General features: G+C 39.6%; 1 protein-coding gene across 2 annotated transcripts in view; it reads left to right on the top strand.

The window, feature by feature from the left end:
- Positions 1-13,111, top strand: part of CFAP54 (cilia and flagella associated protein 54) — a 301,722-nt gene that overhangs the window by 257,097 nt on the left and 31,514 nt on the right. For both annotated transcript variants that reach the window (XM_073788328.1, XM_019952057.3), the window contains one exon: positions 11,812-11,918. In XM_073788328.1, coding sequence (XP_073644429.1) covers positions 11,812-11,918 — 107 coding nt within the window. The remainder of the gene's footprint in view (positions 1-11,811; positions 11,919-13,111) is intronic.

Below are 13,111 nucleotides of genomic sequence, written 5' to 3'. Positions count from 1 at the left end.
AAGAGTCAACTGTACTGAGATTTTAACATTTAATTCTCTCACTGAGATTGCTGTTGTTTTGTTCTTTCTTGTAGTTCTGTCAAATTTTACTTTACCTAATTGGAGGCTTTGTTCTTAGGTGCAAACAGATTAATAAGCATTGTGACTTCTTGGTGAATTCAGTGACTTCTGACCTTTTCATAATAATGATATTTCCCTCATAAAGCCTGCCTTGTTTGATATTACTAGAGGAAAGTGACTTTCTTGTGGTTGTTATTTTCATAATATTTCTTTTTCTAACCTTTTGCTTTCAACCCGTTTGTGTACTTGTGTTTTAATTTTTTTTTCAAAATATTTATTTCTTTGGTTGTGCCAAGTCTTAGTTGTGGCACATGAGATATTTCATTGCGGTGCTCAGGCTCTTCATTGCAGTGCACAGGCTTCTCTCTAGTTGTGGCATGCAGGCTCCAAAGCGCACGGGCTCAGTAGTTGCAGCATGCGGGCTTAGTTGCCCCGCAGCATGTGAGATCTTAGTTCTCAGGGATCGAACCCGAGTTCCCTACATTGGAAGGTGGATTCTTAACCACTGGACCACCAGGGAAGTCCCTTAATTGTGTTTTTAAATAAAGGTATACACTTGGATATTTTAAAATACAGTCTGACAATATTGTATTTTGACTAGAGAAGTTAGTCCATTCACACTTAATGTAAATAATAATATATTTGGTTTTAAATCTACCATATTATTTTGTGTTTTCACTTGTCTCAGATTTTCTGTTTTCCTCAGGTTTTCTGTCTTTCTCCCTTTTTTGGGATTGATTACTTTTTTCATTCATTTGTCCTCGCTGAACTTTGAAATTATGCATTCTTTTGCTGTGCTTTTAGTGGTTACCCTCAGGACAACATATCAAAGTCTAAAGTTTCTTTCTTTTTTTTTTTTTTGAAAGATTTATTTATTTTTGGCTGTGTCAGGTCTTAGTTGCGGCACATGGGATCTTCGTTGAGGCATGTGGGATTTTTTTCGTTGCAGTGCGCAGGCTCTTCATTGTAGTGTGCAGCCTTCTCTCTAGTTGTGGCATGCGGGTTTTCTGTCTCTAGTTGTGGCTCTGGGGCTCCTGAGCGCATGGGCTCTGTATTTGTGGCACATGAGCTCCAGAGCGCATGGGCTCTGTAGCTTGTGGCGCGTGGTCTCTAGTTGAGGCGCGCGAGCTCAGTAGTTGTGGCGCACGGGTTTAGTTGCACCGCGCCATGTGGGATCCTAGTTCCCTGACCAGGGATCGAACCGGTGTCCCTGCATTGGAAGGTGGACCACCAGGGAAGTCCCTGCATTCTTTGCTACTGGACCACCAGGGAAGTCCCAGTCTAAAGTTAATGAATGATCTTTATTCCTCTAATGACTTAAATGATATTATTGTACATTTTCTTTTTTTAACCAAAATATTATTTTTAATTGTTTTATACAAGAGTTATTTTCCTTTAGAATTTTCTACATATTCATCATTTGCTTTGCTTTCTACTCCCTCTTGCATTTTAGACATTCCATTTAGGATCAACTTCTTTCTGTTGAAGTACATATTCTGGAATTTCTTGTGGTGAACATCTTCTGGAGGCAAACACTCTCAATTTTTGTTTGCCTGATAAATATCATTGTTTTACATTTATCTGTGAAATGAATTTTTATGGAGTAAAGAATTAAAGATTGGAAATTATTTTCTTTCAGTACATTCAGAATGTCATCTACTCATTTCCATTGTTCTCTTGAGAGTCAAATTGTTGTTGCTTTAAAAATATTCTGACTTCTTTCATGAGCCACTTTTGAGACTTTGTCCTTGCACAGTTTTACTGGGAATGGTTTTCTTTTATTTATTTTGCTTACATTAGTGTAGTGGTTAAGAACACAGACTCTAGAGCCCTCAGAATGGAGCAAATCAGACTCCTGTTTTGAATCCCAGTTCTGTTACTTAGTAATTTTGTAACCTTCAGTAGATTAGTTAACTTTTCTGTATCATGGGTACCCTAGACATAATTGTGTAAACCCTTGACCTAAACAGTAGTTATCATTTATTATTCTTATGTGAAATGATTTTCACATTATTATGCTGTTTGAAAGTTTAATAACTTCAAATACACATGTAATACACTTGGTAAGCATTATTTTAAAGCACCTTTTAAAGTTTACCAACAATATCTCCTTATACACACTTTAGCTGCCAACAATGGGCAGAAGAGAGAGTAAACTCTGCCTAACCAGCAAAAATTAAAGTGCATAGCAAATAGGAGAAAAAACTTAGTTTCTCTCTAAATGCTGGTTACAAATTTGTATCACATACGAAACTCCTTATTTTAATGTTTATTATCTTTATCTAACTCTATATCTGTATCCATATCTATGTTCATATACATGTATAGACATTTGCAACAGGGCTAACTGGGGAGCAGGAAAGGGGGCAAGTATTTGGGAGCAGTTCAGTATCAATGCCTGAACTCTGGGAGGTAGAACAGTGATTCCGATTCTAGGAGAGTCTTGAAGAGTCAAGCTTTTAAAAATGGGACGGGGGTCTAACTACCACCTTTTGCAGAGGAACCTTCCACTATAGCACTCCTTTGATTACTGCTGTCTCTAAGAAGAGCCTCAGGCTCTTTCCCATAAAACATTTGCCATATAGTTTTACCCTATTCAGTACTCTTTATCTGTGTTTTTTGCCTCCTACCATGGTCTGGCCCTGTACTTCCTACCTCTTGAGCGCTGTCCCCTCTAGCTATGGCTCTGGTAACTTCTGCTGCTCCTTGCCTCGTGTGAACCGTGTCAGGTGGGGAAACCTCCAGAGCCCACCTCTCTTTGCTCTCAAGCACGCTTCTCCCAATAGCCTCTTCATTCTTCTTCCTTAGGCTGGCAACCTGCTGCTAACTCTTGGTCAGTTATACATCCCTCCTACTCATACAAAAAAGAGAAACTTGAACACATCACTCCCCAGAAACATTTAATGCTATTTCTCATATTTTGAAAGTACTCTCCTTCCCACGCTTTCCATACCCAATCCTTGCCAGATATTTCATGTACATTTTAAAATAATAAATCTGTGGTCTCTTTGGGGGAATTTAGTGCAGTAGTTTTCAAACCAAAGTTCCAAGAATACTCATGGGTCATGGAGTCAATATAGTGTGTCATGAATAGTATCTTTTTAAAGAAATTAAATATAAGAAGGCAATATCAGAATGCATCACACACAGTAAGTGAAAACGTTGTTTTCTGAAACTTTTGTTTCATGACAGATACTGTTAAAAAGAACATTTCTAGATTGACATTCGGCATCCTGAAGAATTTCTTTACTTGCTGGCAAGAGAACCAACAAGGTGTGATAAAAGAGTATATCCATTCAGAAAGGGTATGGAAGGGTGACATTGTTGGGAAACAGACTGTTTACCCAAATAGTTAGTTTTAAAAAATGAGGAACAAAGTATAAAGTTCATTTCACAAGCTTGTAGAAATATCACATCCCTATCAGTCTGGGGCAGGATGATCTTGGGAGTTAATGTTAAGACTGCATCTGTGGCTGATAATTAGAATAACGAGGTTTCATGAATCAACAGCCATGTCTGACAATTAGCATGGGCGCATGAACTGGTGTCAGACAGAGATTAGAAGTGGAGCACCAACTAACAAATTCTGATTTAAACAGGTTGCTTGAGTGATTTGCGTAAGCCACAAAGGCACGGAACACACAAGTTTTTTTTTAATTAATTAATTAATTTTTGTCTGCACTGGGTCTTCATTGCTGCGTGTGGGCTTTCTCTAGTTGTGGCGAATGGGAGCTACTCTTCGTTTTGGTGCGCAGGCTTCTCATTGGGGTGGCTTTTCTTGTTGTGGAGCACAGGCTCTAAGTGTGTGGGCTTCAGTAGTCATGGCACGTGGGCTCACGGGCTCTAGAGCGTAGGCGCAGTAGTTGTGCGCGGACTTAGTTGCTCTGCGGCATGTGGGATCTTCCTGAACCAGGGCTCAAACCTGTGTCCCCTGCAATGGCAGGTGGATTCTTAACCCCTGCACCACCAGGGAAGCCCCCAGAACACACAGTTTTCCTATCTTAGTTCAGGGACATTTTTCCCCCTTTGAAAGTGAGTATGTATGTATTGGGTCATGATAAAAGATTCAGTTGCTGCCGTAAATCTCAGCTACCAAATCAGGAAACGCTGACTTGGGAGGGCTAGATCTTCTCAGACCTAAGAGTCTATGTTTTCAGAAGACAACATTGAAATTTGTGTGATGCTTTAAATATTCATGTATGTGAGTATTCATCTAGTTATTATCTTAGACCTTTAGTGTAGAGTTTAATGTTGGAAAAACTGGGTGAAGCTCATGAAACCCATAAGACAATAGCAATAATGAACACCAGTGTAGAGCTTACTGTGTTCCAGGTATTCTGCTTCATTAACTTCACAGCAACTCTATGACGTAGGTACAGTCGTCCCTCAGTATTCACAGGGGATTGGTTCAGAACCCCCTCAGATACCAAAATCCACAGGTGTCCAAGTCCTTTGTATAAAATGACATAGTATTTGCATATAAACTATGCACATCCTCCTGTATACTTTAAATCATCTCTTCATTACTTATAAAACCTAATACAATGTAAATGTTATGTAGATAGTTACCAGCACATGGCAAATTCAAATTTTCATTTTTGGAACTTTCTGGATTTTTAAAAATATTTTCGATTCACGGGATGTTGAATCCACGGATGCCGAACCCATGGATCCAAACGGCCGAGTATTATCATTAGCCCCATTTTACAAGAGGAAACTGAGACCCAGGATGGGGGAATGCTAGTTGACAATGAATCAGGATTGGAGCAACTCAACACATTGTTGAGTTGGAGGGAAGCAAACGACCACAAAGGCTGTTGTGTTGAAGGCAGCTGGACAGCCCAAGGCATGTTCTTCAGAGGCCACAGAAGATGTAGGCAGACAAGCATGATCAAGTGCAAGAAGTCTGATCAAGCAAAGCACTGAAAAGGAAGACTCCATCTGGCAAAGTAAAAACAGAAACTTGGATAGAGCTGAAATAGTTCTTGGAGATAAGTTTATTCAGAAGTCCAGCCAGTCTGGGAACAAGAAATATGGAGCCACTGCTCTTTTCTGGAGGGCTTTAAATCCCTAAGAAGAGCAAGACTGTATTTCAGGGTCCCAAAGAAACAGGCTGTGCATTCAAGACAAGCTCAGGCCTAGCTGGGTAGTGAAAGATGAGCTAGGGTTCCTGGGAAAATTATCAAGTCTTAACAAAAGCAAAAGCCCAATGTTATCAACTTGGATGTCAGGAGTGCTATAACTTAGAGATCATACAGATGCCCAGGACCTCCCTCTGAGGTCCTCTGGATTCTGGGACTTGTTGGCTAAGTGATTAACTAGAGCCTGGTCCTGCAGATGGGGCCCAAAATTACATCCAGCTTCTGGAAGCTGGGGAAGACAGAAGCTGCATAAATGAGGCAGGCATCTGATAGTCCCTGGCCCTTGCAGAGTGTGGTCAGGAAACAGCCCCGCTGGCATCCCCTGGAAGCTCATTAGAAGTGCAGAATCTCAGGTCTCACTTCAGACCCACTGGATCAGAATGTTCGTTTTACTTGCACAGTTTAGAATGTGCAAGTAATGTATGCACACTTAAGGCTGAGAAGCACTGGTCTAGGCTGGTGCTACCAGTGAACTTACAGCTCTCATGATGACTCTCCAAGAAGGTACTCCATTGCCAGTTTATATAGTGGGCTCTATTGGTAACCTCTGACTTTTGGTATCACCCAGGTCAAATGTCAGAACTGAAAGGAAACTAGGAGAACACTTAATCGACATTCTCATTTTACAGATGAGGAAGAAAAGTTCCACAGAGGTAAAATGACTTGACCAATACCACAACTCATTAGTGACAAAAATAAGAATGGAACCTAAGTCTTTTCATTCTTAATATTGATTTCTTTACAAACCACATATAGCTCAACTGCTTACTAACTAATGAATAAAGTATTTATTGAGTGCATACTATGTGCCAAGCATTTTGTTAGGTGATTAAGATATCAAGATGAGGAAATTACAAATCAGCTCTATCTAGTGGAAGAGGGATTCGTCTTTCACTCTTCCTGGGCTGTGAGGACAAGACGATTTTTTCTTTTTCTTTCTTTCTTTTTTTTTTTAATTGAAGTAAAATTGTTTTACAATATTGTATTAGTTTCAGGTGTACAACATAATGATTCCACATTTGTACACATTACAAAATAATCACCATGAAAAGTCTAGTTATCATCTGTCACCATACAAAGTTGTTACAGTAGTATTGACTATATTTCCTATGTTGTATATTACATCCCTGTGACTCATTTATTTTGAAACTGCAAGTTTGTACCTCTTAATCTCCCCCCATCGATTTCACTCATCCCCCCAACCCCTCTCCCCTCTGGCAACCACAGGTTTATTCTCTGTACCTATGAGTCTGTTTCTGTTTTGTTACATTTGATCATTTGTTTTGTTTTTTAGAGTCCACATGTAAGTGAAATCATGTGGTATTTGTCTTTCTCCATCTGACTTATTTCACTTAGCATACTACCCTCTAGGTCCATCCATGTTGTCCCAAATGGCAAGATCTTGTTATTTTTTTATGGCTGAGAAATATTTGATTGATTGATTGATATATTGATAACTATATATGTGTGTGTGTATATATATATATATATATATATATATATATGTATATATATTGTTTTGAATTAGTGTTTTTTCCAGAAGTGGAATTGCTGGATCATATGGTAGTTCTATCTTTAATTTTTTGAGGGACCTTCATACTGCTTTCCATAGTGGCTGCACTAATTTACATTTCTACCAACAGTGCATGAGACTTCCCTTTTCTCCACATCCTCATCAGCACTTGTTATTTGTTCTTTTTTATAATAGCCACTCTTTCAGGTGTGAGGTGAGCATTGTGGTTTTGAGTTTCATTTCCCTATTAATGTTTGATGTTGAGCATTTTTTCATGTGCCTGTTGGCCATCTGTATGTCTTCTTTGGAAAAATGTCTACTCAGATTCTCTGTCCATTTTTTAACCAGGTTGTTTGTTTGTTGCTTTTTTTGAGCTTGAGTTGCATGTGTTCTTTGTATATTTTGGATACTAATGCCTTATCAGGTATATCACTTGCAGATATCTTCTCCCACTCAGTAGGCTGTCTTTTCCTTTTGTTGATAGTTTCCTTCATTGTTCAGAGGATTTTTAGTTTGATGTAGTCCCATATGTTTATTTTTGCTTTTGTTTCCCTTGCCTGAGGAGATGGATCCAAAAAAACATTGCTAAGACCAATGTCAAAGATCATACTGCCTGTGTTTTCTTCTAGGGGTTTTATGGCCTCAGGTCTTAGATTTAAGTCTTTAATCCATTTGAGTTTATTTTTGTATATGGTGTGAGAGAGTAGTCTAGTTTGATTCTTTTGCATGTAGCTGTCCAGTTTTCTCAACACCATTTATTAAAGAGGTTTTTTTCTTCCCCATTGTATATTCTTGCCTCCTTTGTTGTAGATTAGTTGGCCGTATAAGTGTGGGTTTATTTCTGGGTTTATTTCTATTTCGTTCCATTGGTCTATGTGTCTGTTTGGGGGCCAGTACCATACTGTTTTGATTGCTATAGCTTTGTAGTAGAATTTGAAATCAGGGAGCATGGTATCTCCAGCTTTGTTCTTCTTTCTCAAGATTATTTTGGCTCTTTGAAGTCTTTTGTGGTTCCATACAAATTTTAGAATTATTTGTTCTAGTTCTGTGAAAAATGCCATTGGTATTTTGATAGGAACCGCATTGAATCTGTAGATTGTCTTGGGTAATATGGTCATTTTAACAATATTAATTCTTCCAGTCCATGAATTCAGTATGTCATTCCATTTGTTTCTGTTGTTTTCAATTTCTTTCATCAGTGTCTTTTAGTTTTCTGAGTACAGGTCTTTTACCTCCTTGGTTAGACTTATTCCTAGGTATTTTATTCTTTTTGATGCAATTGTAAAGAGGATTGTTTTCTTAATTTCTCTTTCTGATAGTTCATTGTTAGTGTATAGAAATGCAGTGTATTTCTGTATATTAATTTTGTATCCTGCAACTTCACTGACTTCATTTATGAGTTCTAATAGTTTTTTGTGGTGTCTTTAGGATTTCTATATATAGGATCATGTCATCTGCAAACAGTGACAGTTTTACTCCTTCCTCTGTAATTTGGATACCTTTGATCTTCTTTTCTTATCTGATTGCTGTGCCTAGGACTTCAAATACTGTGTTGAATAAAAGTGGTCATAGTGGGCATCCTTATCTTGTTGCTGGTCTTAGAGGAAAAGCTTTTCACCATTGAGCATGATGTTAGCTGTAAGTTTGTCATATATGGCCTTTATTATGTTGAGGTATGTTCTCTCTATACCCACTCTGTTGAGAGTTTTTATCATAAATGGACATTGAATTTGTCAAAAGCCTTTTCTGCATCTATTGAGATAATCATATAATTTTTATTCTTCAGTTTGTTAATGTGGTGCATCACATTGATTTGCAAATACTGAATCATCCTTGCATCCCTGAGATAAATCCTACTTGATAATGATGAACATACAAGGCAGTTTTAAATATAGTATTCCTCAGTGTTCGTCAAAACCATATCACTTCTTTCCATTGAAAGAAAAGAGTATTTTCAGAAGTGAATAAAGGAACACTGGAAATTTTATCATGGGCGCATTGCCTCCTGAAGAATCCAGTCCTGAGTATGCAAGGTTATATAACTTATCCTTGAGGAGTAAAGACAAGTTGGGAATAGAACTAAGCACTATTATCAACTAAGAACTAAGTGGATTAGATGAGAACAGGCTGGGGGATTAGATGGAAAGCTGGTTTGGGATTAGCAGCAGGTCCAAGAGAATATAGAAAATGAGGTATCCAGGAAGGATAAGGAGCCAGTAGTGATCATGGGGCTAAAAATGACAACAGTAATGCTCTAAATACCGCTTAAAGCACTTTACGTTGACTCACTCAATCCTCACCCTGATCCATGGGATGGGGATTACCATATCTTAATTTTACAAGTGAGAAAGCAGAAGCATAATGTTTTAATAATTTGCCCAAGATCACACAGCCAGTAAGTGGTGGAGGCGAACCCAGGCACCCCGGCTCCAGAGCTCTGGCTCACAACTATGCGAGTGAGTTTAGTGTTTTATTGTTTAAATATTGACCTCCTTTATTCAAGTGAGTTCTGATTTCAGACTAAAGGAGAGACCAAGATACCCAGGAGCAGCTTCCTGGGTCCTCTCTCAGTTGCACGGGACACACGTCCTCTGTGGGTCATGAACTGCCGAAATACGGTGAGATATCTTGGTTTCAAGAAAGCTGCTGTCTTACCTGGGAGAGGAGGCTTTTGTACCTCTCTGATCATGTAGTCAAAACCAGGCGTGAGCCAGACTCAGTGAGAGAAGTGAAGGTAACAATAGAATTCGGATGTAAATCATCAACACGCGCATTTTCTACAAAAGATGCTGGTTAGCTGGCTGCCTCTTTGTGTGTTTCAGACCCTAAAACAGGGCTACAATCGCTATTTAGGTTTCGCCAAGGAATAATTCCATGACTTCAGTCCCCGAGATGATTAACAAGGTTGCAACAGACTAAAATTAACCCTGAACTTTCATAGGAGTTTAAGGCCTTCTATGTCTGACAAAAATTAAGCATCATTTTAATGCTTAATTCATTGTTGCCTAGCCATAGAATTCTAGGTTGAAAATTACTTTCCCTCAAAATGTGGGTGGCACTGCTCCATTATCTCTGGCAATCCTGCACTGCTGTTGAGAGTTCTGTTCCCATTCTGATTCCTAGTTCTTTGTGACTTTTTTCCTCTGGAAACTCTGAGGATCTGCCCTCTGTTCACTGTGTTCTAAAATTCCATGATGTGCCTTGGTGTGGGTATTGTGCTGGATTCTTAGGGTGCCCCTTTCAATATGTGAAGTATATTCTTCAGTTCGTGGAGACGTTTTTCTTTGATAATTTCCTCCCTCTGATGATCTCTGCACTTTCTGGAATTTCTGTTATTCAGATATTGAGCCTATTAGATTGAATGTTTACTTCTCTTATCCTCTTTCATTTTAATAGCACTGTGTTCTTATTTCATAGATGCAATATTGGCCTTTCTCTCTCTGAGGATATTAATTATGGTTTCAGTGATGTTTTCTTCTGCTCTCTATCTTGTATTTGATTCTCCAAATTCTTTTCTTACATTAGTTTTGGTCTCTACCTTTCATTTCATGTCTAGTGACCCTTGGCTGTCTGTTCATGTTTGAGGCACTGAGAAGCATACTGAGTCAGGCTTATGGGCTTTTAACCTCATTGCCGGGTGACTGTGGGAGCTAGCAGCTTCATTGGTGGATCCTGAAATGTCAGTATCTGTAGGTCTTTTCTCTTCATCTGGTAAATTTCCCCAAAGAGGACTCTTTTAGACTACTGCTTAGTTTTCTATGTGTTCTGGGCAGGGGCTGGAGTGGGGTAGAGGGATGTCTCTTGTTCAGAATATAGACTTTCACTTCATTCCAACGTTTTCAGTTCAGCACCCCACCTCTGGAATCTAATGTCCCTTCTGAGCATAGATCTTTGATTTAACCTCAGCAGAGAGAAAAATGGAAGAAGTTTGGCTAGCAGAGGAGAGGCAGGGAAGGAGGGAGGGAGTCTCCTGGTTGGATGGACTCGGAGAAGGGATGGGAGGGAGGTTGTCCCCAAGGCTTTCGAGGTTCTTGGTCGTGCTTGTTGTTGGCAGCCCCTCTGAAGGCAGGTGGGACACAGCCTCTCCTCTCTGCTGACTAAGCAGAGGTGCTTTCAAATGTTTCAGGTGCTTTCAAAATGTTGCTAACATCTCTCATCTGCTTCATTTTCTCTCTTGCTTCTGTCTTTGTGGATTTATGCCTTTAAGAAAAAAAAATCCCTTCATTCTTTTTTTCTTGGCCACACTTCAGGTGGCTTGCAGGATCTTAGTTCCCCCACAAGGGATCAAACCCATGCCCCCTGCAGTGGAAGCACAGAGTCCTAACCACTGGACTGCCAGGAATTCCCAAAATCCCTTTACTCTTATTTTAGTTTGATTTGTGAGGAAGTGGAGATAAATGCATACATTTAATTAGTTAATTTTGACTGTCAGCTCTGGACCTCAGCTTTCTTGGAAGGACTTAAAGCAGACCACCTCTAAGGTCCTCTGAATCTCAAATTCTGTGAATTCATGATTGTAAATAGGTGCTGTAGAGTGTGGGACTGACTCTAAGAATTTTCAGAGTTCAAACATCAGGGAAATTACTAAAGCATGAGTCATTAGGAGAAGTTTCATCTTAGAGATGGGGGCTGGTAAGTTGTGTGTGGTTGGAATACACGGAGAGAACAGGAAGGGAACAGCATAAGTGAATGCACAAACGTACCTATGACCACCGATGGGAAAGGGGCATATGGAGAAGGAACAAGAAACAAAGTTGGATATTCACCAGGTACAATATACATTAGAACTTGTTGCAGAGGGCCTTCAGAGGCTGAAATTTAAACTTAACTGCAGTAAGAAGTGTCAGTCATCAAAAATAATATAACCTTGGTACCAACTAGCATTTATTTTCATCTCATAACCTTTGCACAATTCTTATTTATATCATTTCTCTTTAAAGTGAATTGGAAACAAACAAACAAAAAAACCTCATTTTTCTCTTCCAAAGAAAAACCTTTTAAAGTATAATGACACTATTTTGAGAACCGATGCTGCAGTTTTTGAGGCAAAGTGTAAGTTTGATGTAACATTTTATATGTCTTTTAACTTTCTTATAGGTGTTATTGTTGTATGCCTATAATATGAAGCCCCTGAATATTTCAGATGTTACATCTACTGCTTACAACAATGTATATGTTGGCTCTTTCTGGGTTCCACTAAACAGGCAAGTAAAGATGGATTATCCACAGCTCTTTGCTGATACTTTCATAATATTGACTGTTTCAGTAATATACAAGGTAAATCACAGGCGAACTTTTAGAAGACATTTTTGGAAAAGTCTTCCTTTTACTTAGCAGAGTATGATATTGCAGTGGGTAAGAGCATGAACTCTGAATTCAGCCTGTTTTGGTTCAAATGCTGGTTGTGCCCCTTCGTATCTTCCTATCTCAGCAAACTTGACCAGGTTACTTAACCTCTCTGTGCCTCAGTCTCTTCATCAGTAAAATGGGAATAATAATAATAGGACCTAGAGTTGTTGGAGGAATGGTTTCTGGTACTTCATAAAGATTATAGACAGTACAAAGATGTTGTCTGTACTATATTTTGCCTGTAGTTTGGGGTGTGTTTTAAAAAGAACTTAATGTGGCTCTGTATTAAGTTGCAAAATTAAGCCCAGACTCCACCACCATCCTGGTCTCACCCTTTCCTCTTTGACCAGTCCTATTTTATATTGTTCCCCAAGTCAAAAGCCTCTGCGTCAGCCACTCTGTTTTCCTCCCTCTCCTTCAAACCGGGGATGGAGACTCTAATTTCTGCTCATGCCTGGTTTCTCTCTTTTCTGATTTCACCTTACCAAATTCCTTGTTTGTTTTTCTCTTTTTTTCTTTGCTTAGTTAATTTAGTTTTGTTTTTGTTTTTTTGCGGTACGTGGGCCTCTCACTGCTGTGGCCTCTCCCGCTGTGGAGCACAGGCTCCGGACGCGCAGGCCCAGCGGCCATGGCTCACAGGCCCAGCCGCTCCGCGGCACGTGGGATCCTCCCAGACCGGGGCACGAACCCATGTCCCTTGCATCGGCAGGCGGACTCTCAACCACTGCGCCACCAGGGAAGCCCTAGTTAATTTAGTTTTGATTCCATTGTTCATTGCCCTTGCGACCTCAGCCTCCATTTCCTCATCTCTGAGATGGAAATAATATTTTGCCTACCTTTTGGAGTTACTGTCAGGATCAGGCCAGACAGTGTATGCATATACTTTGTATGCATGTATAACGTATGCAGATACTTTGAAAGGCTGAAAGCACTGGGCAAGTGTCAAGTCTCATCATGGCCTCCTGTGTCTGTCAGTGTCAGCTCTTTGCCCTGCTCACCACCTACTGAGTGCAGGGACTTGGCGCTTCTCCATCCTCACCTGGAGAGT

Source organism: Tursiops truncatus, chromosome 11 (assembly GCF_011762595.2).
Source record: "Tursiops truncatus isolate mTurTru1 chromosome 11, mTurTru1.mat.Y, whole genome shotgun sequence".
Taxonomy (NCBI): Eukaryota; Metazoa; Chordata; class Mammalia; order Artiodactyla; family Delphinidae; genus Tursiops; species Tursiops truncatus.
The sequence above is the reverse complement of the archived record's forward strand: the minus strand, read 5'-3'. Positions and strand labels throughout refer to the sequence as shown.